The sequence below is a fragment of the Pseudoliparis swirei genome, chromosome 12, assembly GCF_029220125.1.
Source record: "Pseudoliparis swirei isolate HS2019 ecotype Mariana Trench chromosome 12, NWPU_hadal_v1, whole genome shotgun sequence".
Classification (NCBI taxonomy): Eukaryota; Metazoa; Chordata; class Actinopteri; order Perciformes; family Liparidae; genus Pseudoliparis; species Pseudoliparis swirei.
Window position 1 is genome coordinate 20034537 of NC_079399.1, and position 25324 is coordinate 20059860.

General features: G+C 43.6%; 1 protein-coding gene across 1 annotated transcript in view; it reads left to right on the plus strand.

Annotated features, from left to right (window-relative positions):
• Positions 1–24937, plus strand: part of cd2ap (CD2-associated protein) — a 49559-nt gene extending 24622 nt beyond the window's left edge. Inside the window, exons 3-11 of the mRNA XM_056428942.1 lie at positions 10356–10533; positions 13750–13850; positions 14972–15098; positions 17814–18001; positions 20423–20510; positions 21193–21287; positions 22463–22561; positions 23870–23923; positions 24893–24937. Of these exons, the coding sequence (XP_056284917.1) occupies positions 10356–10533; positions 13750–13850; positions 14972–15098; positions 17814–18001; positions 20423–20510; positions 21193–21287; positions 22463–22561; positions 23870–23923; positions 24893–24937 (975 nt within the window). The remainder of the gene's footprint in view (positions 1–10355; positions 10534–13749; positions 13851–14971; positions 15099–17813; positions 18002–20422; positions 20511–21192; positions 21288–22462; positions 22562–23869; positions 23924–24892) is intronic.
• Positions 24938–25324: the final 387 nt, after the last annotated feature.

A 25324-nucleotide genomic window follows, 5' to 3' on the forward strand; every position in this document is an offset into this window, starting at 1 on the left:
GAGGCGATTGACCGTAAAAAGGAGAGAGCAGTCCAGCCTTTATTGATATCAGTTTTGATGGACTATTTAAAAGCAGCACTTAATGGATCCTCGGTCCGCAAGTATCCATTAAGTCCCGATGACACGGGACTTAAAGCATGAGTTAATGCAGTTCGCTGCTGTAATAAAGAGTCCTCTGTCCCCGCAGAACGTTTTCGAGGGTTAGGACTATTTGATTTTCGATTAACGCAGAGCTGCGTTCTTGTCTTCCATTAATCATGGTTGGAAGAAAAGATGTAAATCAAACCTGCATGGTTCTGGAAGTAGTGAGCATGCGACTGGATAAAGAGTTTTCTATGAACTGATGTCATAGTTTTGTTGTTGTCAATTCAATTGATTGAGACTGTAACAGATCGCCGTATATGGTATGTATATCTGGCATGAAACTTACCGCTGGTGAAATTACTCCTTTATTTTCTTCCTTTGGGTCACAATACATTCATTAAACTGGTAAACGAGCTTTAGCCTCATACGGGTCCATTAAAACGATTACACTTTCTTTATTGTATAAATGCACATCTGTCTGTTAAAAAATCCGAAGCTATAAAGTCAAGTTCGCATTCAAACGTAAAACAAAACTGCGACTCCTTTTACCTTTTCAAAATAAGTCTGATTCATCAATTAAGAAAGGAAGTGGATTAAAGCCTTTATAAATTATTCATACAATATCAAAAGGCATGCATCAAAATCAATAAGGCCATGGGGTTATTTATAGAGACATTTCTCAGGTTTTTCTGTGTCTTCGTTCCCCGAGGAGAGAGAAAAACACAGGTTTTCTCCTCAAAGATTCGACACACCACGGGGAGAGTAACTCACCACTTGCTTTCCCAGTCGTACGCAGTGCGTCAGGAAAATGCCCCCAACAAGACAAGTTGACCCCGTCTTCGCCGTGGTTTCACTGGCGCCTCAAATTCAACGGCCGAGGTGACGGTCGTTGCTAGTGTTTACCTCCTTTACCTCGGCGTTTACCCTGTTAACCATCCGAACCGCAAGTCGACACATTCTTCTCTCTGTAGTCTTGCTTTCCATTGCAATACAAGTATCACACCTCTATGGAAAGAAGTAGAGAGCACTCGCATATGTCTTTTGTGTGCATAACACAGTTATAACTGTAGCAGTAGCCTGCAGGACTGTCCAAGTTTCACTGAATTGTTGTCGCTTGACTGTTGGGCTCAGTCTAAACCGTCATGGCTTCCTCGTAGCGTGGAGGAGCATTTTTTTTTTACACAATCTGCTTAAAGCAAAAGGAGACAATGAAATGTTTTTGATGAAATGTCACAATTCTAAGCTTTGTTTCGGTTGCGTTTCATCTTCTGACGGAAGCGTTTTGTCACACGATAGGTTCAAGGACCTATGGAAAGAGGAAAATCTGACGATAATGACATCATTTTTTTATTACAGCAATCCTGCAGTCGGGTTGTGGGGCATTCTAAATCGTGTCCCCTCTCAATGCTCAGCAGCAGTGCTCCTGCTCTGTGTTTTCAAGGTGTTTACACAGCCGATACGGAGTGAAATGAGTCACTACTCTACTGGCTTACCTTCTCGCTTGACATTTTTACTTTTGGCCCACTTCAATTTATTTTGGATAGCCAGATCTAGGAGTTAGTTTGTGCTGTAGCAGCGGTGGAATCTAACATGTGGGGAACCTGGACTTGGAACTGGTGCTAAACCAAGACAGGCCGGAGTATCAAGAAGCTCAGGCGTTATCACTTCTTTTTGACGTTTTGGTCCAGGAGGGACACATAAATACGTTATGTCATTAACAGAACTTTTTAAATATTGACAGGAAAAATCAGAAAGGTCATTTTGACGGATTGAAGGCCTTGAAGCGACTCTGGGACCCGGGATTTCTTCTGGTAAAGCGAGTGCTTGCACGCTCGGGAAAAATCTGGAACTACATTCTAAACTAAAACTGAGAATTCAATTCATTTTATTTGTCTAGCCCGATATCACTAATTACAAATTTGCCTCAAAGGGTTTTACAATCTGTACACGTACAACATCCCTGACCCAGGACATCACATCGGATCAGGAAAGACTCCCAAGAAAACCCTTTCACGGGGAAAAAAGGGAAGAAACCTTCAGGAGAGCAACAGAGGAGGATCCCTCTGGGATGGACAGAAGCAATAGACCCAACCCGTCGTAGTGAGATAGGTAATCTGTTTAACAGCCTATAATCACTGAGCTCGGATCGTTAATCCTCTAAGGAGCCTACTAGCCCGCTGAACTTTGCCCCCCGACAACTTTACAGATGGCCGTGACGTCGTCTGTCTTCCTGCTACCTTTTCTTATTTTATTTTTTATAAATTTTTTTACACAGTTGGAGCTACCGGGTGGGGGAACATGGAACATGTCTGGGGGGAGATGGTAAGGAGAGCGCTTCATTGCGGTAACTAATTGTCATGAACGTGTCCCTAGTTCCTAGGAATGACAGTAATCAATGGAAGACCGTCATGAGGGGATAAGTGTCTGTGTGATTCATGTCTCGGGTTTAGGTTTTCAGGTCCGTGTGATGTTTCTCAGGCTGTACGAGCCCAGCTCATATCGATGGATGACTATTATTGTCAAATTTCTATTTTTCTTAAGTCTTTGGAACTACAGTTTCCATTTTCAACAGGAAATATTAATAGGAACTGGATGTCTTTTTTTGTTATAGGAAATGCGCTCGCGCCTTGTGCATTTCCTCCACACCGCTACACCGTTAGGTACTTTAAAATGTAAAAGTCCAGAAGTATGAAAATATACTTAAAGTACCAAAAGTGAAAGTTTATGTACGACTTAATAAGAGGCGTGTGTCGCACATGTTATGTGACAAGTATCAACCAATCACAGCGTCCAGATATTTTTCTCCTTTCTTTAGTAAGTATCAGTCTCCGGTAAATATATTGAGGAGAAGGTATTCATTTCAGTGCAGCACTCCTTTTGAGCTTTACGTCAAAATATCCAGCTGAAAGATGAGGGATTCACACTACTGGACATCCATTTCTCACTGGATTTATTACCTCATGTAAATCAAAGTTTATGGTCTCAATCTCTCTAGTTTTAAGTCTTTAATACAGCATGATGTTACTTAAGTAAATGATTGTGCATTTAAAGTAAAATACCAGAGCCGAATACTAGAGATGCACCGATCAGGTTTTTTGTGCCGATCACCGATCACTGAAATCAGTATCTGCCGATCACCGATAATACCGATCACCGATCACTGAAATCAGTATCTGCCGATCCGATAATACCGATCACCGATCACAGTGTCGATTGACGCATTCTATTTATTGTGTAGCATTATTGCCTAGGACTATGAGGAAATACATATATAAAGCAACTCAAACATTAAAGAAATTACAGATTTCTTTAAACATTGAGGACTTTTACTTTGAAAAATGTCCTAATTGATACATTAAAATTGTTTGATTGCTATTGTAGGGGATTTCAGATATGTATGGAACACATCTGCATTATTCATTTCCTGGAACTCTTGGGGAAATCTAGATACAGGACTTTTTTTAACATACAAAAGTCTGACTTATTTTTATAAACTCTTCCTTGGTACAGTAAAACTGTTTTAATGTTAGCATAATTTAAGCTAAATCTCAGAAACGATCTATAAAGATACAAAATCAGTTCATTGTTTACTTTAATATGCTAGTGCAGTGGTCCCCAAACTTTTTCCTAAGAGGGCCACATAACGTTTGCCTTGCCTGCTGGAGGGCCAGCCGGGGGGGGTGATGTGCTCACCTGTGCTCACCTGTGTGCGGTATTGTGGTTGTTGCGTTGCGAACAAACATCGCTAAACATGTTTCAAAGTGGAAATATCCGCTCAAGGTAACCAGTTGTTCCAGATCCCTTCGACCAAACTGTTCCCATGAATACATAATAAATGTGACTTAATGGATCAATATATAAATTACTTGACTTGAAACTAATATCTGGTGGCGCAGCGCACAGACTGCGCGTCTTTGAGTGCAGACTCCTTTTGCGTGAAAGGGATCGAAACCAGGTCGGGCGATCTTTTTATTTTTTCGAAAATGTATTTCTTCATACGTGGCTGTGATGCACTGCTCACTTATACAATCGTAATCGCTGAAATGGATATGAACGGTGGCTTGAAGATCTCCAGCAATATGTTTGTGAATGTGTGACGTATCTGGTGAGCGAGACAGCCCCGCTGCAGATGTTAAGAGAACACAACGCACGCGTAGGGAAACCAGTAGGTTTGAAAACCAGTAGGGGTGTAACACCGGCATATGTGTTTCATGGCAGAGGAGATCTGCCGCCGTAGGTGGAAAAGTCAGAGACACGTATCAAAGAGAGAAGAAGAGAGAGCAGCGAGAAGCGCAGTGGGAGAGCAGCTCAGTCCACTAAAAAGTGGAAGTACTCTGCGGTCGCGACGCGTCTGGTCTGAACACACTTTTTTTTCGACGCGCGTCGAGACTGCTGCGTCCGGTGTGAACACATTCAAGCTAACCTAATTTCCCAAACGCTGTGGACATCTGAACGCTGATTGGCCGAGACGCGACACGTCCCATCAAAGATGTTCTATTGCGAAGAGCACCACTCACTCCACATTTTCTCCGCGTCTTAATCACTGCAATCTCAACGGCAGCGGGCCAGGTGAAAAAAATAATAAATCGGAACGCGTCTCTGGTATTGTTCAGGGGGCCGGTCCAAATGGGGAGGCGGGCCGGATACGGCCCGCGGGCCGTAGTTTGGGGACCACTGTGCTAGTGTATGATATGTCGACATCTTATTTTGAAAAACGGATGTTGTTTCACGTGGTTCTTTCCACTAACTTTGCAAAACCGGATGTTGTCACTTAAATCCTTCCGCTAACTTTATCAAAACCCTTGCGCGCTCCCGATCGAATGCGTTTACCGTGAGCATCAGTATATAGGGGCACAGACATGGAAGTGTCGGCTGAGTTGACCTCTTTTCACACATTAGCCTATAACCGTGGTCATCCCCCCCCCCCCCCCCCCGCTCTCACACACAGGCCAGCCTTCTTCTTCGGTTTTCGTCTCCTTTCTGCTTCTTCTGGAGTTAATGTCGGTTAGCAAACCAGTCATTCAGGCATTACCGCTAACTATAGTGGGCTGAAGTGTAGAACAAGTGTGTCAGCAACACAAATATTTAATAAAAAAATCAAAAAAATCTGCTAATTTACTGGTCGCGCATGCGCGAGTTGATGAAAAATTTACTCGCACTGTGTCTAATTTTAGGCGCAAAATGCGACCATTTGGTCGCAGTCTGGAGCCCTGCAATATTAAATCTGCGCTGTGTATACATTTATTTTAATTAACCAAAAATGCTTTGCACTGGTAAGGCTGAAATAATATTTCACACGGGGTACATCACTGGTCTAGACCAGTGGTCCCCAAACTAAGGCCAGCGTCCACATTTGGCCGGGCCCCCTGAACAATACCAGAGAAGCATTCTGATTTTAAAAAATAAATAAAAAATAATTAATTTTTGAGTCTAGCCACGCAAATCCTAGACTAGCTCTGTCAAATAGAACGGAATAATGGCGAAAAGGTTAGGTAAGAGAATAAATAGTGTTATTTATTTCCTGACTTTTTTTTTTCTGTGAAGATCCCAGAAAGGGTTATTAATATTTGGTTATGTGCGGCTTCCTGGAAACCAATAAATGTTTACATTTAGGCACCCCTGCGGTCGTCACACTTTTTCTGTTACAAACTGACCCCGGCCCCCATCAGACAAGGGAAAAGTTATGTGGCCCTCACAGGAAAAAAGTTTGGGGACCCCAGGTCTAGACTGTATATTATAAAGTAGAATGTACCTTTGACATTATGTGTGCACAATGTACAGCCATTAATTGCGCAGGCGGCAGTTATTCACGTCTACAATATCTCGGGAGTGGTACTTCCAAAACACAAGTTGCCCAGGTCTGTTATCGGGATCTTTCCCTCCCGATTTATAAATCCCCTGTTCCACTGCCACGCTGATACTCGTGTGTCCCTGGAGGTCTTCGAGTCCAAGTCCGAGAATACTTGGTCCAGACTCGCTCCCGTCCGTCACGAGCCCGGTGTTGTTCTTGGAATCGCTTTGGCGCCTTTCAACCACGAGACCCGGCGAACTCGTCACGGACAAGATAAACGGCTCTGTTTAGTTCTTCCGATTACGCCGGAAGAGGCGACGATCTCCATATTTAATGTGGATCTGATAAACACCCCTGATAAGCAGTGTGTGTGTAGATGTGCGTGGCAGTGTCCACTCGCACTTTCCTCTCTCAGGGATGACGATGTATTTTAATCGGCCAACAGGGAAAGTTGTCATCTCAGAAGTTCCCTGGAATAAAAAGTCAATGGGATTATTATTTATTTTTTTCCTTGGATTTTGGATTAGTGCTGAAAATATGCTCTGACAGCACATCTTTTTACCTTTTTTATTTTTGAAGGGTGAACGCAAGGACAAATCTGTAAACCAACTACACTACGATGGGGACTAGTCATTAGTAGGGGTTTCTATTGATTGTATTTAATATCGTAGATACCTTATTTCACACAAAAACGAATTAAAAGCCATTGACTTGAAGACACGGGAACCGGAAGTAAAAAAACTAACTGCTGACTCATTTCCAGGCTTTAGAACTCATTCCTGTAGTGCTCTCTTCTGATGCTTTTCCTCTCATGTCCACCACACACACACACACACACACGCACACACTTAATTGCTGCTCCTGAGCTCCCGGTGTCACGCTTCTTATTCTTAGTGACTGATGCACCGGACCCATCCCTTCCCGATCGTCCATATTGAGTCTAAATCCTTAAAGAACAAGATGCATGGAGCTGCAAAGGGTGGTTTCGGATTTGGCTTCATTTTTTACTTCTTTCTGAACCGTTTGTTTCTTTAGCACCCGGGGTCCAAAGGGACCATGGACACCCGGTATCAACCGGAGCCGAGTTATTGAACACCTTTTATCTGTACTTTTTTGTTGTTGTTGCGATGTCATTTACGCTGCAGCTTCTCTTCTGCTCGCGGCCGAGCTCCTCCAACTTCTACCGGGACTGTAAGTGCAATACACATTTAAAACAGCCAATGCGTTATCAATACACCTGTTCAGCAAGAGTAAACATGATATGAACTAACTATCGCCAAAAAAACAATACTCATGAACTGGAAATCAAGGAATAACACGCATCACACACTGGAAAAATGTAATGTCAGAATATATTTCAGTGGAAAAACTCACCTCATCTATCATTTACAACACAACAGAACACCACTACATCTGGTCATCATTCATGATATTTCTACAAACATAAGACCACTCATCCTATTGATTAGTTAATTCATTTTTCTTTTTCTTTTCATTTTTTCCCTTGCTTGGAAACCAATTCAATTCCATGTACATGCATACGCTCATACATATACATCTGCCATCATCAATGCATTTTATTTCTTTAAATAAAAATAATAATAAAAAAAAACCTCACACACATGTACACATGCATTTTTCTTTCTTTCTTTTTCTTTCTTTCTTTTCTTTTTTTTCCACAATACTCTGACTTTATGATGTTGTGTCCACCGTTTTGTCATCCGCACTGTTTCGTCGTCCTCTAGGTGTTATGTCTATGTATTGTCGTTTGTCTTATAATAATAATAATAATAAAAAATATGATATGAATGCAATATTTCAATCGGCTCTGTTTCTCCAACGTGCCGCTATGTTTATCCAAGCACGGCGAGCTACCTCGCCTATTGTAGCGAATTGTTAGAAACAAGCTAAAACAAAAGCCGTCTCTGTGGTGTTTATCTTAGTTTTCCACGGATCTTACATTTTGTCAATACTGAAAACTGAAGCGTACATAACATTAACCCTCCTGTTACCTTTATATTTACTAACATATTTTACCCTTGAGGTCAATATGACCCCAGCTATTAAAATCTCCAGAAAATTCTTAGAATTAATATTGTTTTCCAAGTTTCAGTGTGAGGTACTTTATGTTTGTTTGTTGGCTCCCGAAAGAACACCGACATTAAACATTGAATCGGGTCAAATTGACCCGAAGGCGACAGGAGGGTTAAACATTGAATCGGGTCAAAATGACCCGAAGGCAACACAAGGGTTAATCTCACTGCACACTACCAGAGCCGTCACAATATCTGATTTTCACTACGCCGTCCTCTTGATGTGCCGCAGTTTTTTTAAAGTAGCTGTCAAAGACCTTAGAATGGCATATTTTATTACAATAAAGTAGAATCCAACGAGATAAATAAAGAGTGCAAATAAATAAAGAATTGGAGAGAAATATTGGACCACAAATAAAGTTACAGTGCAGTAATAAGCTGCTGTGAACGCATTTCATTGCAGGTGAGGACCGTTTGAGACTTTGTTCCCTGTAAATATGTCAGTGTGTGTTTTGGTAAGGATGGGCATTTAAAGTCATTTCATCATTAGACCCGGTGTGCTCTTGGTGTGGCGTGTGTCCCCAGGACGGCGGTCTGCAGCTCCCAGTTCAGAATGAATCGTCAAGTGTTAAATATTTTTTTTAAATTTCCCCACTGTGGGACAAATAATGGAATATCATATCATATATATATCATATCATACGACTCCTCGGTGAGAGCTGCTAGTGCTAACGTCACGCAGCTTGCACTGCACATTTTGTGGCCACGCACACACGCACTCTCGTTGCACCTGTCAGGGTTCTTACGGTCATGGAAAACCTGGAAAAGTCCTGGAGTTTTAAAATGGTAATTTCCAGGTTTGGAAAAGTCCTGTAAAAAAATAATTTAAATCACAAAAGTGTTGTAAAAGTCATGGAAATATGTTATATTTACAGGTTAATTTATGCAGAATAAAAATTTTTTTTATATGCTTTTAAAAGAAAGACGCTCAAAATATAATTAGGCTTACGCTCTCACACTCGCGGCGTAATTTATTTATTTTTTGCGCTGCGAGTGAACGCACCTTAACTGAAAATGTCGGTGGCCATAGCAACAGTAGCTCAGGCATAATCCACTACCCTTTATACACCGAGATTTTGCAAAACTTTTGATGATGGAAATTTGGTTTCAAGTCCTGGAAACCCATTGGTCGACATGTGTATGACCCCTGCTCGTGTCCCCGCTGTGTGCGCTCCTGACACCATTCAGCGAAGGCGTGCCGTGGACTTTGTGCCGTTGTGCGCTCGCCGTGCACATCACGGCTCCTGGATGCAGACCGGAGATGCATTGTGTGTGTGTTGGTTTTTTGCGGTGCATCGGAATGTTTCCCAGACCACTTCCACTGCTGGATGTGGTCTGGGTGTGTGTGCTTTGGCTGCAGTCCCAAGAGGAACAATGAGGTCTGCTGGGGTTCTTTTGTCAAGTCACAGTGAGCCAAGTGCCGATCACCACCTCCCTGATGGCTTGTATGGGCTTTAGGATTGTGGGTAATAAAGTGAGGTTTACATCTTGTGTGTTAGGAAACGAGAAGTTCACCACAAGTTACCACGGTTGTGCTCCGTGGAGAAGATTAATTTGTGTTGTGTAATGCGTCGAAATGAGCCCTTAAAAACAATATGGCTATCTCTACACCACAAAAAGATGTCCATGTGTTGTGTTGTGTAATGCGTCCCACTTCAACAATTAACTTCTATTGCAACGAATAATAAATGTTCTAATCGCATCACGGATCAGAACCAAAGAAACAAAGAGAGCAAATCTCACTTTCAGATAGTACGATTTTGATCGCTGTGTATTTATTTGTATGCATGCGTGTTATTCGCATAACTCCAAAAGTATTAAACCGAATCGCATACAACTTGGTGGCATGATTGGTTATTATCCGGGGACCATTTGATTAGATTTTGGGATCGATTGGGTTAAAGGTCAAGGTCAAGGTCATGAAAAGGTCAAACTCTTCTTTTTACCACAGCACGGTCAATTTATATCCAATTGGCATGCAACTAATGCCAAAATGTGGCTGCGGCGAAGGTATGCGCTCTACCGAGTGCCCGTTCTAGTTGAAGTTTGTTTTGCTTTGATGTGTTCAAGCTCAATTCAGCACAAAACGAGTATAGCTCAATTTTTACATCATGTCAGCAGAAGTTTTTGGGCAGGAAAGTTGGAAAAAAATGAATCCTTTTTGTTTTGAAGATGTTTCACAACAATAAGAAATATATGTTTAGTGCTGAGGTGTCGATCTACACAAGTTCTGCTCCCCTGACACCCCTAGTGTGAAGAGTGAGTTTCATATTGGCAATGGCATCAGGAATGGATAATAATGTAATGATGGCGATCCTAAAGTATGCTGCGATAAAGACACGGAGCGCTTCCCACCTATTATATTTATTATTTTTTTGTTGTTGCAGGAAGTGAAGAAGGAAGCCAAAGAGGTCAAGGAAACCAAGGGTGAGCCAAAAGAGGAGGCCTCACAGCCTCTGAGGAGGGAGAAGAGCGCGGGGAACGTGGCCAACCTGGTCCAGAGGATGAGCACCATCGGCATCCCAACCGGCGGCTTCCTGCCGCAGCCGCCAGCCGCCTCCAAGAGTAAGACGCTCTGCTTTTTGTTGGGTCGAATCAAATAGACCACAAGGCAGGGTATGCTTCAGGGCGGGGCCACTGTGCCTCTACCAGAGCCCTATACAGCATCTCTACATCACTCCTTGTCCTCTTCTCCGCATTCCATATATGGTTACTTCCATATATTGGTTGCAAAAAAACAACAACTGCGAATTGAAGGCTTCCAAACGCCACAATGACTAGGAACACGTGTTGTATGCAGTCAGTGAAGCGACATGACACATATGTGATCAGGTGCAAACGCGATGCGCAACGTATTAGGGCTGCAACTAATGATTATTTTGATAATCGATTAATCTGTTGATTACATACCTGCAAACTTGTCACCTTTCGGTGAAATTCACCGTTTTGAACTCAAAATAGGTCATCCACGTGAATCGTGGAGATCCGAAGAGTTTTTTTTTTTTTTTTGGCGGGGGGAGGGGGGGTCACCTGGCCCGCTGCCGTTGAGATTGCAGTGAGACGCGGAGAAAAGTGTGAAGTGGTGCTCTAAGCAATAAAACATCTTTGATGGGACGTGCCGCGTCTCGGCCAATCAGCGTTCAGATGTCGACATCGTTTGGGGGTTCAGGTTAGCTTGAATGTTAGTCCGCTACATCTGCTGCTGTCACGCTGCACGGTGTAGCGATGCTAACAAAGTACCCGTACGTTAAACACGATGTGATTTAGAATATTTTTAGTATCGATACTTCATTAAGAGAGCGATCAGAGCGCACGCGCTGCTCCGTGTCGAGCTGTCTGCGCACACTGCTCTGCGCAGCGCTCACAGCGAGAGAAGTGGCGCAGCTTTAGAGACTTCGGCTTAACAAATAAAAAGATGCCAGAAGTGAAATGTTTCAGTCTGTAAAGTTCTGTAACTCTACAGCTGCTCATCCTGATGAACTGTATCATCTGGTCAGAGACTAACGGCCTCATAGTGTATATTAATCAATGCTATGATGGAACCATGTAGTTTCATTCATATCTGGCTGTATTAAGACTAATATTACTGTCATTTGTTAAGTGTTGAAAAAGTTGGTAAAAAGTGAACCATACAGATGTTTTATTTATTACTATTATAGATAAATATACCAGTCTTGTATTTATGGTACCATATTGTTTTTATGGTATTGTATTGAATTCTGGTATCGGGTATCATGATATTTATGGCAGGTATGTAATATGTATAGAAGTTATAATATGAGTATCGTGACAAACAGGTAGAGACAGAACAGATTCAGGGAGAAGTCCATGAGGACTGTTCAGGAAAAAAAAAAAGGAAGTTTGTTCATGAATGACTTTAACCATATTATATAAAATGACAATGTATATTTGTTTTTACTATCATTATAGGGCTGAGTCAGAGCGGAGGACCTTTTGTTCTTAAACTGTTTATTATCATTATTTGACTGTAGTTGTGGTTCTAAAAGCTTTGAGGCTTCAAACAACGTGGATGTGGTGTGGTGACAACAACAAAAAAGTCACCTGCACACCCCCCCCCCCCCCCCCCGTTGTCACCTTTTTCACCCCTCATGAGTTTGCAGGTATGTGATTATTTTTTTCGATTAATCGGATAAAAAAAACAAAAACACTGTAATTTTAAACCCTTTATTCAAAACGGGGTTCGTACGGTCATGGAAAACCTGGAAAAGTCATGGAATTTTTAAATGGCTATTTCCAGGCCTAGAAAAGTAATTGAAAAAAATAAAATCCAAATGTTTGGAAAAGTAATGCAAATGTGTTATATTCAAATGTTAATTTACACGGAATATATACAGTATGCTTTGGAATTCACATTGTTAGTTTAAATACTACATCTTCTCTTGTTCATGTATACACAGAGTTTTCACGAAATGTTTAATCATGGAAAGGTCCTGGAGATCCACTGGTCAGCATGTGGATGAACCCTGTTCACTGGTCAGGATGTGGATGAACCCGTCACAAACAGACTGACAGCGCTTTACTCTCCTGAGTTGGCTATTTATGGGTTAAACGCCTCATACGGTGAGGGGGCGGGGCTTATCTCCGTTGCCTTTCTCCATGGAAAAATATTTTCAGCCATCCGCCACGGAATAAACAACCACGTTTTCTACGTTATACTTCTTGTGGAAATGCCACACACGTCGTAGCGCCCTGGTGTCTGGGTTCATAACGTCACCCGTAGGCGCACACAGCTCCGTGAATGTCACTCCGACGACGTGAATGACTTCCGCATCCAGCGCCACGAGAGCAGCAGCAGCCAATTAGATTCATCAACAGCGGAGCAGCTCAGCGCTGATTGGCTCTCACAACGCAGCGTTCTGTCCTCTCCCTCCGCTCCGCTCTCGTTTCTCCTGTGCCGCTCTGCGCTCAACTCAACTTTTTTTTAATACTCTGCGACTTATTGAGCGCCGTAATAATCGCGCGACACAACGAATCGATAATGAAATTCGTTGCCAACTATTTTAATAATCGATTTTTATCGATTAGTTGTTGCAGCCCTACAACGTATACATTCTTCCACTGGGTAAACCCCTCATGACTTGATGTTTTTTAGGAATACAAATATTGAATATTGTCGAATAATTTGAATTGTTAGATTTTTATGCAAATTACCTACTATAACTGGCTATAACTAAACAGAAATGATGATTTTTGTTTAATTTGTATGTTTACACCGATTTAGCAAAGAGCCTTGTAAACCAAAACAACAATAATGCTCCGCATCGGCTGATCAGATATCGGCATCTTCTTTTATTTCTGCTGATTTGATTCAAACGGTGAGTTGAGGGATCCGTTGCACAGAAGAGGGTTGCGTCGCAAGAAAACCCGTTTTATTTCCCCTGGTTGTCATGACATCTGACATAACTTGCTTGTGTTCTCATCGCACCAAGGGACGCAAATGTGGGGTCCATCTTTGTGCCGCTTCTTCTCTGCTTGTTCCATTTCCCCGTGTGCAGCAGCTCTGCTTGTTCAGCAGGGTGTGTCTGCCGCCTGCCTTGGGATCACCCTTTGGCAGAAGGGGAGGGGGGGGAGGGAAGTCCCTGAGGATTGTCTTATCATCCCACTCGCTGGATTTACACCTTGCTTGCTGTCTCACACCGCCCCACCTCTCTCTCACACACACACACACAGAGCCAAGCTCTTCGCAGCCAGCTCACAACAGGTCGGTTGACTAACTGCTGCGTTTTTTTTGTTGCCTCTCTTTTTTCCCCCCTCCCTTAGAGCCGAAGAGGAGACAGTGCAAGGTCCTGTTTGACTATCAGCCGCAGAACGAGGACGAGCTGGAGCTGAAGATCGGAGACATCGTAGACATCATCGAAGAGGTATATATATATTTTTTTGTATGCGCGCATCAACGTGGTGGGCTTCCTAATAACTTATGTTGAGAGGCGAGTAAAGCAGGTGGGGGTGGGGTGGTGGGGGTGGGGTCACTTCTGGGATTATCCACATGGGCCTTTTTTGTGTTTAGAATAAACAAGACAGCAGGCGGTTCAGTTTTTGGTTTGTAATTTGAAACCCGGTGGTTAAAGGGGTGTAATATTACAACCACTAAATCTATGTAACCAGTGAAGAGACGGCAGCTGTCAACTGGTTCATTCGTGGCGCTGGCAAGTCGGAACAGGTCAGAGATGGGGCTGTGCAGCAGGAGTGAGATTAATGTGTGTGCGATGGCGACCGACATTATCCTATGTGCCTTCTACAATGTACAAGTTTGTCTTTAAAACGTGTCGATTCACACTACTAATTGCAACATATGCACAACATTTCACGGCCCCCCCCCCCCCCCCCTCTAAATGTTGTTTTATTTGCTTTGCATTGTTGTTTTTTCGTTAATAATAACTTTTATCATTGATGTGTCGATCATATTTATCTATGTGCACTACGTGTGTAGCGTTAGCGGCACCGGTGGAACCGTCGACCTGCCTTAAAGCCACAGGAGTTACTCCTATCGGAGAGGAATCGGTGTATCCTCTCGCGCTCATGAAGATAATGTTCACAGTTGTTCTTTCGTGCAAATGCTGAAAGATCTGAGAGGGAAAAACCTGGCGGACCACAGGCTATTATTAAGATTATGGCTCCAAGGCACCGCCTCACGTGATCTCACGGCCGATGTAGACGAGACGAGTACTGACGTGGCACTAAGACTCGCTGTAGCGATGGAACAACCATGTTGCCTTACCGTCGGCGTCGCAGCATTCCCTCTCGGAAAACACCGACACGGTCATCCAGAATCTAAACACGTAAATGTCAAACATGGTCGACACGCATAAGAAGACTGAAGAGTTCTGGAGGTTTACGATTTCATCTGTGAACCCCTAACTACCGGACTTCCCCTGCGTTTTGTAGAGAGGGGTGAATTCTAACTCCATTTTCAAGTACAGAAGACCCCAATTTTATTTTGACATTGTGTTGTTTACATCTCCTCCTGTCTTTCCCCGTGCAGGTTGAGGAGGGCTGGTGGAACGGCAACTTCAACGGCAAGTCGGGACTGTTTCCCTCCAACTTTGTCAAAGAGCTGGACGCCACGGGAGAGGACGGAGACGCCAACGAAGCGGCTGCAGACGAGACCGGTAGGACGAGGGGGGGCAAACGGCAGAAATGGATAAATGTAACGGAAAAGGAGGGCTCTCATTGACGGTTTCCAATCTGAACTGGTTCGGTGAAATATGTAGACTTGCCGCCAAGAGACGTCGCCAGTGACGTTTTTATTCCCCCCCCCGAGGACAAGAAAACGAGATCTTAATTACTCTTCATCGCTTTCTTGTTACTGTTTCATGGGACGGCGCAATACCGAGCGCTGCTGGCCTGCGTCAGAGGAAGGAGACGATCATTTTCTCATCATATATATTGGAGAATATATAAGCCCCCCCATATGATGCTCTCTTTGCATTACGGCCATTCATTCGTGTCACAGCAGCCGAGCTGAAACGAGTTTTAAAAAGACATTTGGCTGAAGCTTCAGGGAGTTCTAAGCCTTCTGTTTGCCAGTTGTGTGACATGGGAGGTAGAACTGCTCTTTTAAGAGGCTGTGTGATAATGTGTGTGTGCGTGTGTTAATGTTTTTGCATAATTTCGCAACAGTGCGAGGAAATGTTATGTCGCGTCAAATGGGACACAAGTTCCCCAACCGGCATCTGCTTTTCATTTCCTCATGTCTACTGTAGGCGGTACGTTTTTTATGAATGAAGATTGTCATTCATGTATTTCGGAATGGTTTAATGGAACTGGTTTCTACACAATATTCTAGCACCTTCTGGAGTAACGTCTATTTTGAGTTAAACACTGAATTTAAAACCATAACCAGCATCAGAATATCTGGTTGTTGCATGTTTCATGTTCAGAATTGATATTTCAACGGAGGACTTAAGTTCTACAGAGATCCCGTGGTTCAGTTTAACGAGTGACCGTGTTAACTGGCAACTTTCAGACAAATCCGCAATTGTTTGTGGTTGCCCGGCGGCAACCTCCGGTTCTGAGGTGTGAAGCCGACGCTGAAGTGTCTTAACGCTGCATTCTCTCAACTGACCAACAGGGGTCGACTCCTGATTGTGTAGAAGTCTAGGAGAAATTGACTCTTTTTCTCTCTTGATTTATTCCCTCAGTAAACATTGTAAACATGACTTTATGGTCTGAAGCTCTAGTTTGAAGTCTTCTTCAATACATTATGATGTTAATGTCGTACATTATGATCCATTTAGAGTCAAGCAGACCATAAAGCGGCTTTAAGCCAGGCTTACTGTGAGTGACAGGTTGCTACCGCTTCAAGACCCTCAAACCAAATACGGTAACGTTTGTGCAAAAAGCCAAGATGGCGACGGCCAAATCGCCCGACTCGAGCCCTCGTCCCGTAACCACAAGGTAGCCGATTCCATCCCCGCTCTCCCAATAGTTGCATGTGGAAGTGTCCTTGAGCAAGACACTGAACCCTCAGTTAACCCTTGTGTTGCCTTCGGGTCATTTTGACCCGATTCAATATTTAACCCTCCTGTCGCCTTCGGGTCAATTTGACCCGATTCAATGTTTAATGTCGGTGTTCTTTCGGGAGTCAACAAACAAACATAAAGTACCTCACACTTAAACTTGGAAAACAATATTAATTCTAATAATTTTCTGGAGATTTTAATAGCTGGGGTCATATTGACCTCAAGGGTAAAATATGTTAATAAATATAAAGGTAACAGGAGGGTGAAACATTGAATCGGGTCATATTGACCCGAAGGCAACACAAGGGTTAAAGCCGGGCGCTTCACTGCAGCCCACTGCTCCTTAAAGACTAAAGGTGCGTTCACACCAAAAGCGATGCGATTTTTCACGTCGCCCAAAACGCGTGAGTTTACTCGCTCGACCATTCACCGTGTTCACGCCATAAGCGTCCAGACGCTCCGCGAGGGGCGGGGCTTATCTCTGTGTCTCGGCTCCGTAAAGACCGTTATCATTTCCTTCATCCACCAGAATAACTAACCACTAGTTCTGCTTTATATTTGTTGTGGACATCCCACACACTAACGCCCTCGTGTTTGGGTTGATGACATCACCCGTAGGCTCACTCAGCTCGGTCACTTTCACCGATGATGTTACTGTTACGTCTGAAAGACTTCCGCTTCCAGCGCTACGAGAGCGGAACATCTAAACGCTGTTATTGTGTTCATAACCTTATAATATATAATATGTGTTATTGTGTTCATAACATTATTGTCCGTGTTGTTCTGATTCAACAGCGGCGGGACAGCGATGACGCGCGGAGCAACTCAAGAGCTGATTGGCCCGAGTTGCGAGATGACCGCCTCAAAGTTGAAATATTTCAACTAGAGGCGAAAATTGCGCCGCTGAAAACGCGCCGCCCACATCGCGTCGCCCCAAACGCGCCGCCTGGAAAAATATTGCGTCTATCGCAGCCACACGCGTCTGTACGTTGACTTTTCATGGGATTCGGTCGCGCGAAAAAATCGCATCACTTTTGGTGTGAACGCACCTTGAGGACAGGTCAAATGCAGAGAAGAATTTCCCCACGGGGACCAATAAACGTGTACAATTCTTTCTTTTCTTTCAAAAACGTCAGTCCACAAACCAATGGGTGACGTCACGGCGATCGTGACAACGATAACGTAACTTAACGGTGAATACTAAACACAGATGAATGTGTATCTGGCAGTGATGGAAGGCTTTTACACCTGCATGTTGAGGTCTTGCTTTGAACAGCTGACGCCTCTTTGGCTTTTTAAGGCGTTTGTAGGTAACGATGCGATTGATCCCCAACCACCTCTCTCTCTCTCTCTTCCCCGCAGATGGAAGTGGAATGGAAGGCGCCAGCACCGCCACCCCCGCCACGTCCCTGCTGCCCGCCTCAGGGAACGGAGTCATCGCTCAGCCCAAGAAGGTCCGAGGCGTCGGCTTCGGAGACATCTTTCGGGAAGGCTCGGTGAAGCTAAAGGTCCGGCTGCCGAGCCCCGAGACGGAGGAGAAGAAGGAGAGAGTGAGTGGAACACGCGGCATGGCGTGCACAACATGGCGCCGACTCCTTCGGAGGCATTGACCGTCGTGGAAAATAAATGGAAGTTTTTAATAACTTTTTTTGAATGTTATTTAATAGAGTACCATTTGGACAAAGGGACATTAAATCTCCTGATAGCATTTTTTCTACTGAAGCTCCTAAAAAATGCCCACTACTATTTAACACTCTTTTTAAAAATTACTTTGAAATAAGATATGCAGGAAGTTCTCACTTAAATGTTATATTTATTATTATTATTATATGATTATGATTATCCTTGAAATCACTGAGTTCAGCATGATCGCAATGAGTCAACTAACTCCTTCAAATGTACAAACTCCATAATCGCATGCAGAATGCGTCGAGTGCCTGAGATTCACACCCTCGACCGCCTCCGGAAACAATCTCTTCAAAGCGCGTCACGGCTTCTGGTTTATGATCAGCCAGTGGTCAGTGCCACGACCTTTTTCCCACATCGGTACGTCACATGCGCGAGCGGGAGCGTTTGACACCGTTTTGGTTTGTGTCACCTCGCTGGTGTTGGCCGCCTGCGCTGGAGAAACTCGCCCAGAGTCAGGTGACCTTTCCGTTTGTTGCGAATACACCCGCTTCGCTGTCGTCGGCACATGTTCGGCGGGTAATATCCCTCACGTGTCCATGGTTAACCAGACGAGCAAATGTAAAATTCCATTTTTTATTTTTTCAATGGAGTCCAGTGGCAATGAGGATCACATAGACCAGAGGTCAGGAACCTTTTTGACAGGGAGAGCCATAAAAGCCAAATATTTCTAAATATATTTCATTGAGAGCCATATAGTATTTTTAACGTATAATAAATTAAATATGTCTTGCTTTTAATGTGACTTCTGGTGCTGCATGATGCTAGGGGGGGGGGGGGGGGGTGCAGGTGACTTTTTCTTTGCTCCGCCCGATGCGGCACACGAGACGGAGAGCCGAGAAGTGTTAACGCGACACGTAGAGACATGCTGCTGTGTAGAGGCGATCAACAACAGACGTTTAGTTTAATAAATGAACAAAGACGTGCTCTTTAAGAAAAGGACCTTAAATGACTTCTGCTGTAATCTGGCGCGATAGAGAAAATTACAGGGGGGCGGGCGGATATTTTCTTTTTAACTCAAAATTGTCTGCGAGCCATATGCCGTCACCAGAAGAGCCATATATGGCTCGCGAGCCATAGGTTCCCGACTCCTGACATAGACGGTTCTAAATGCACTGTACACTTAAAACTGACACGGATCCTTTTAGGTGGGTAGAATACATCCACGGCTTCCGTACTGCTGCTACCATGGAAACGTACCTCCTGCAACCGCATGTCTGAGCTATCCCTTTTAAATGTGCCGACGTGGCAAATAATAACAAAAGCTCTCTGCTCGGTTCAGCGCGACACTCTTCCCTCGTCCCCTGCTGTTCACAACAGCCCCCCCCCCCCCCCCCCCCGGCGCTTTCTTCCACCAGTAACACGGCTTCCTCCACTCCTCGCATGGCAAATGCTCTCACCCCAACCCCCCACCGCTGCCACAGCGACCTCCATTTGGCCTTGACCAATCATCCCGCGGTGCTATCGGGGACACAAAACATCCTGGTCGTGACTTTTTCTGTCTTTCTGAAAAGTTCTGTCATTCACCTGTCTTTTTACTTTTAGCAGGTTGATACTCTGCTTTCATTTCCATGTCGTTGTTTTTCAATTTTGTCTTATTATCCTTTGGCGAATCATCACTTCCTGTAAAGTCAGACTGAAGGTCTGAATGCGACCAAAGGTGGACGCATTCTACCGTGTTTCACGGTTTACTGTCTTTCTGTAGTTCTTCTGATCTTCCCATATATTCAACCATCCTATAAAGGCGCGTCTAGTATTATAAATTATATTTTGTTTGTACCGTTCTGTAGCTTCCCTGTGGTGTCCCTTGTGTATTCAACATTCCAGTCGAAGAGCGTACGTTTTGCTTTACCCCCCCCACTTTGGTTAACGCTGCTACGTATACCGTTGGTCGATGGGTTTTTAAATGGTTATTTGTTTTAGACTTCTTTTTTTGCGTGAGATAATTTCCACATTTTGTTCTACGATATAAAATAAGATTGTAAAATCCCCTGTCATGTTGCCACACGGTAGGACAAGGGCGCGCACATACAACGTTGACTCACCTCGTGCTTGCATTCACATTGTTTATGACCTTATTGATCAGCATCACAGTTTGAGTTTTTAATCTGAAAACCTCAGAACAAGATTCTGCTGGGCCCACCCCTTTAAGCCCCTCCTCCCAAAAACATATAATTAATAGCATATTTCACACACACACATATTTACACTCAACAATTAGGGACTCCACATATCCACTCATGTGCAATAAATCATTTCCATCTGTATGGTTTGCTTCATTTTAGCCAATCCCATCATTACCATCCTCTGCAAAGCCCGCCCATCCCAACATGACAGACTCGCAGCGAGCAGACGGAGACGGCAAAGCCAAAGGTAAAGCACCGCGAACGCCCCGCAGAGGACGCTTTGACATGTGGAGGAGTATGTTTACTGTCACCGGTTCCTTGTTAGTGGGTGGGTGGAGGTGGGGAGGAGTTTGTTCTCTTCATCCTGTTTACTTCTAACGTGGGCGTGCTAGTTCTGTTCGACTTCTTAGCATCTGTCATTGGTTAAAAACTCCAATGCGTAGTTACCGTCGCATTGAAAATGCGGAAGGTAATGTTTTGATCGCCGTGGATTTGTATGCGCGCGTCCGTGCGTGTTATTCGCATAAGTCAAAAAGTATTAAACCGAATCGCATGAAATTTGGTGGGATGATTGGTTATTATCCGGGGACCATTTGATTAGATTTTGGGATCGATCGGGTCAAAGGTCAAGGTCATGAAAAGGTCAACATCTTCTTTTTACCATAGCGCGGTCAATTTATATCCAATAGTCATGCAACTAATGCCAAAATGTTCAAAATTCAATGCCCAATCTTGTGATATGCGAAGGTATGCGCTCTACCGAGTGCCCGTTCTAGTTTGGATATGAGGAAACGTCCCGTTCCAACAACAGCCTATTGATGTAAACCTTGTGTGTTTGTGTTCATCTAACACGCTCCGTTTGGTGACCTTGTGCGCTTTCCTTTCACCAATCGTTGCTGAGACTCCCATTATTTCTTTTTCCCCCTTAGCAAAAGAGTACTGTAAGGTCAAGTTTGCTTTCGAGGCGACAAATGAAGACGAGCTGACCATCAAGGAGGGCGATATCCTCCACATCCTGAGCAAGGTCAGAGCCAACTGCTTCTTGCATGGAGAAGTGTGTTGAAGGAAAACCTCAGGGGAAAATCTGAGCTTTTTATTTAGCTTTCTTTCCATCTTTTGGGGTTCAACCGAGCCACCTACCCGATCCACCTGGGGGAACACTTTCATCGATGGCAGCGACATCTAGAGTTCAAGCTTAAAATCCCCGAAAGTATTAGAAAGATGCTAGAGCCATATTCTAGTTTAAAAAAAGTTAATCCACCGGTTCCTAGATCGGCCATCCATGAGCTTGATGGATCATTTCAGATTTCATAAATGAACAGAAGATGAAGGCGCCGATCATCTCTTTACATGGATCGTGGTTATCTGGTATAACTCCTCATTATTCATAATTTCTGTCATATTCATTGAATGTGTTGTAACTCTGTAACGCGGTTCATCTGTCCACATGACATCTATTGCTTCTGTCCATCCATCTATATTTTTTGGGGGAGTTTTCCCTGATGCGATGTGAGGTCCTGGGACAGGGATGTTGTGTGTGTACAGATTGTAAAGCCCTCTGAGGATAATTGTGATTCTGGGCTACACAAAATAAAGCAAAAAGGATTATTCTAAAACCAAAACCCCTTTTGAAACTATTTCACACGACACAAGTGACAACTCGTGTCACATTTGTCGAGGCGTTTACAAGTCGTGTTTTGTAGCATCTGTTCTGTCCTACTGGGAGCTTTACGGGCTCTCTCGTAGGCACTGTGAGCCCTTTCCGTTAGTCTGCATTCCTGCAGACTTTAATTCAAAGGAAATTACCCACAATTCATCGCAACGTGACGGTGAATGCGGGGTTTTGCGAGTGGAAGCGTCGAGACATCAGACATAAAAAGTAAACTCTTAAGAGGACGGCACGCGGGCGTTGAGCTCATATTAAGTTTCCACTGAAAGAATGGGCCCAGCCGCCGATGACATCATGTCAGGTGTGACGCTGAAGGAGAGGCGCTGAGGCTGGAGTAGAGCGCTACCACCACCTAGTGGAGGGAGAGCAGAAGTGTTGGTCTTTCTTCTACTTGTTCCACAGAGTGACTTTTGAACAGTGCTTTGTGAAGTTTCATTTCTTTTCTTTTCACTGCAACGTAAAGCGATAGCAGGCCTGTTGGAGAGAAAGTTTCTTTTTATTAAATATTTTCTGGGGGATCTGCGATACAGGACACAGGAGAGCCCGGCTGGTGGCGAGGGGAGATAGGCGGCAAAGACGGCGTCTTCCCAGACAACTTTGTAGACCTGGTGTCTGAAGCAGAGAAAGAGGTGAGATCATGGAAAGAATTATTATTATTATTATTATTATTATTAAAGCAAAACTCCTGAACAAATTCCAAAAGTTCAAGCTTCTAAAACCTGAGGATTTGCTGTTTTTTCTTTCGATTGTTGGTTGTACCAAAAAGATCATTTTATAACCCTCGTGCCTTGTAACAAAAGTTGCAGTGTCGCGTTTAAGAACAAAATATAGATCTTTTCACGAGTTCAATCTTTAAAGCAACAGTCAATTTTAGAATGTAACGCTTGGAAAGCCAGTTTAAGTGTGCATATCAGTGATTGCAGTGCAGTTGCAATCGAAGTGTTGAATTAAAAACAAAACATCTCTTTCTGTAACTGCTCCAAAAATACTATAAAATACTATTTTCCACTTTTCACTGAATTCGTTCATTTCCAGCATGTTCACTCTTCAAATACCAGTTTGTTTACATTGTTGACAATGAAAAAAAACATTATTTTCTCTTAATGCTAGGGTGACTGAATTTTTTTTTGCCAGTCTGGGATAAATTAATGATTGGCAACAACATCGTTTAAAAGAAATATTAAAACATGCCGCCATGGAGCAAACCTGAGGAAATGACTCAATCGAGTGGTAAATAGTAGAAGTACAAGTGTGAAGCCACATTGTGGTTTTGATGGGTTTCAATGTGTCTCTAATTTGGCCATGTGGTTTATTATAGACCTATTATAGTAATATATAAAATAGTTATATATTTTTGTTGAATGAAAAATCAAAGACCCACACTCTGGCTACACATTCAGTGCTTCTGGAAGTGTAGTGTGTCTAAAGTGGGTGTTTGTGCCCACTGAGCTTTGACCAAATGAAATATGATACCTTTTTCTTTTCCTGTTGCTGTATCTCTTTGTTATTGTGTGAAAGATGTCTGGTAGTGAGAGCTGGATCACCACCATCCTCCCACCGTCTAATTGATAATATGGAGTCGTAAAGCACAGGCTTATGTTTTCTATACAGGGTTCGTCAGTCATGGAATACCTGAGAAAGTCATGGAATAAAAAATGGTTATTTCCAGGCCTGGAAAAGTCCCAAAAGTTTTGTAAAAGTCTTGGAAACATGTTATATTTACATGAACATTTATGATTTTTAATACAAAGTCACTCAAAATACAAGCAGACATACGCTCTCAGACTTGCGGCGCTATTTGTATTTTTTCCCGTGCTGCGGCTGAACGCACCGAAACTGAAAAGTTCAGTGGCCAAAGCAACAGAACAGTCGCTGTATACCCATGTTCCACCTGATTTCCACAGATGTCATTACTTTATTTATTTCTGTGCTTTCAGGCGCCCACGTCGAGAGACTCGGTGAGATTGTCTGCCAAGCCGGACTCAGAAGAGGTAAGCCGGCACGGATCGGTTCCCCCTGGAAGCTGGAGACTCTTTAAAGTGGAACATTTAGCGGGCCCCTTTCTTCAAAGCCGCGGGACTCCTTCGACAAAAGCAGGGAGTGACTGTCTACCCACTCAGTCCATTTGTATTCCTCCCCCGCAATCCGTGTTCTTACGACTCCGGGGGGGTTTCCCCCGTAGGAGGAATTAATTTAAACGAAGAAATCTCCTGTCCCTTATTTTTTCTTCGCCGTTGCTGTTCTTCATCTGCGGTATTTCTCCGACCACCAGACTGCGTTACGACACATCTGCAGATATCATTACCGATGGTCAATCTTTGGTTTGCACAGCAGTGAAATTCCCCCATTACATAACTGGCCTCAAGGAGAATGAATCCATCACCACGAGGAATCGGTTCTCTCCTCAATGGCCTTGGTTCAGCGCTCGACTGAGAAGTTCACATCTCAAGTTTGTCACACAGGATTTTGTGAGACCTGAGCGGGTTGACCTCGGACCCTCTAAGGGGGGGGGGGGCAAAGTGATGATGCCTCCGCTGCAGCTGTGATGTGATGACGTGTCAGAGACCGAGATTCGATAGTGCGATGGGAATAATTGTACAATCTGTGTTTTGAAGTTCATGTCATCACGTTGACACGCCCCTTCGATGCACACGCCGAGGCTCCACTCTAATCTGATGCAGCTGCAGTCTGCTCTTGAAGTGGCGCCTCTTTTTAAGCTGCTGTTGCCATGGCGCCTGACTCTCCACAAATGATGTAAAGGCTCAAAACAAACATGGTTATAATTATATACTCAAACAGCAACGCTGGCAACAGCACAAGGTCCTAAAGATTGAGGATGTGCAGTATCTGATATGCTATTTTTGTATTTGTAGAAATAATGTTTAACTCTATCGGCGATTGAGAGAACAGATGTGAGTCACACTCATTTCTCTTTCTCTCTCACCCTCTCTTCCCATCAGAAGCCGAAGAAGCCACCTCCACCGTCAAAAAGCATAGGTCAGTAACACGTCCCCCCCCCTCCTTCTCCTCCCCCTCCCCTCCCTGGGAAGTGAGAGAAACTGGTGCGACTTGATTAGTGCAGCGGTTCTCCGACAAAAGCTCACTTTGACTCTGACTGCGTAGACCTTTTGTATTCTGCTTCAGAACAGGATCAAAAAAGGTTTGTTGTTGTAATTCTCATTTCTGCCACAAGATATATATATACACTCAAACACACACACACACACACACACACAGTGTATATATATGTTCAACTTCTCATTTCCAGAACATAAATCTGAACATTGGATGAAGCCTGGTTAAAAAATCCTTCATTTTGTTGACATATTAAGGTCAACGGTAAGGGAATTTATTTTCCATATATTTGTATCACAGCCTTTAGTAATGAATAA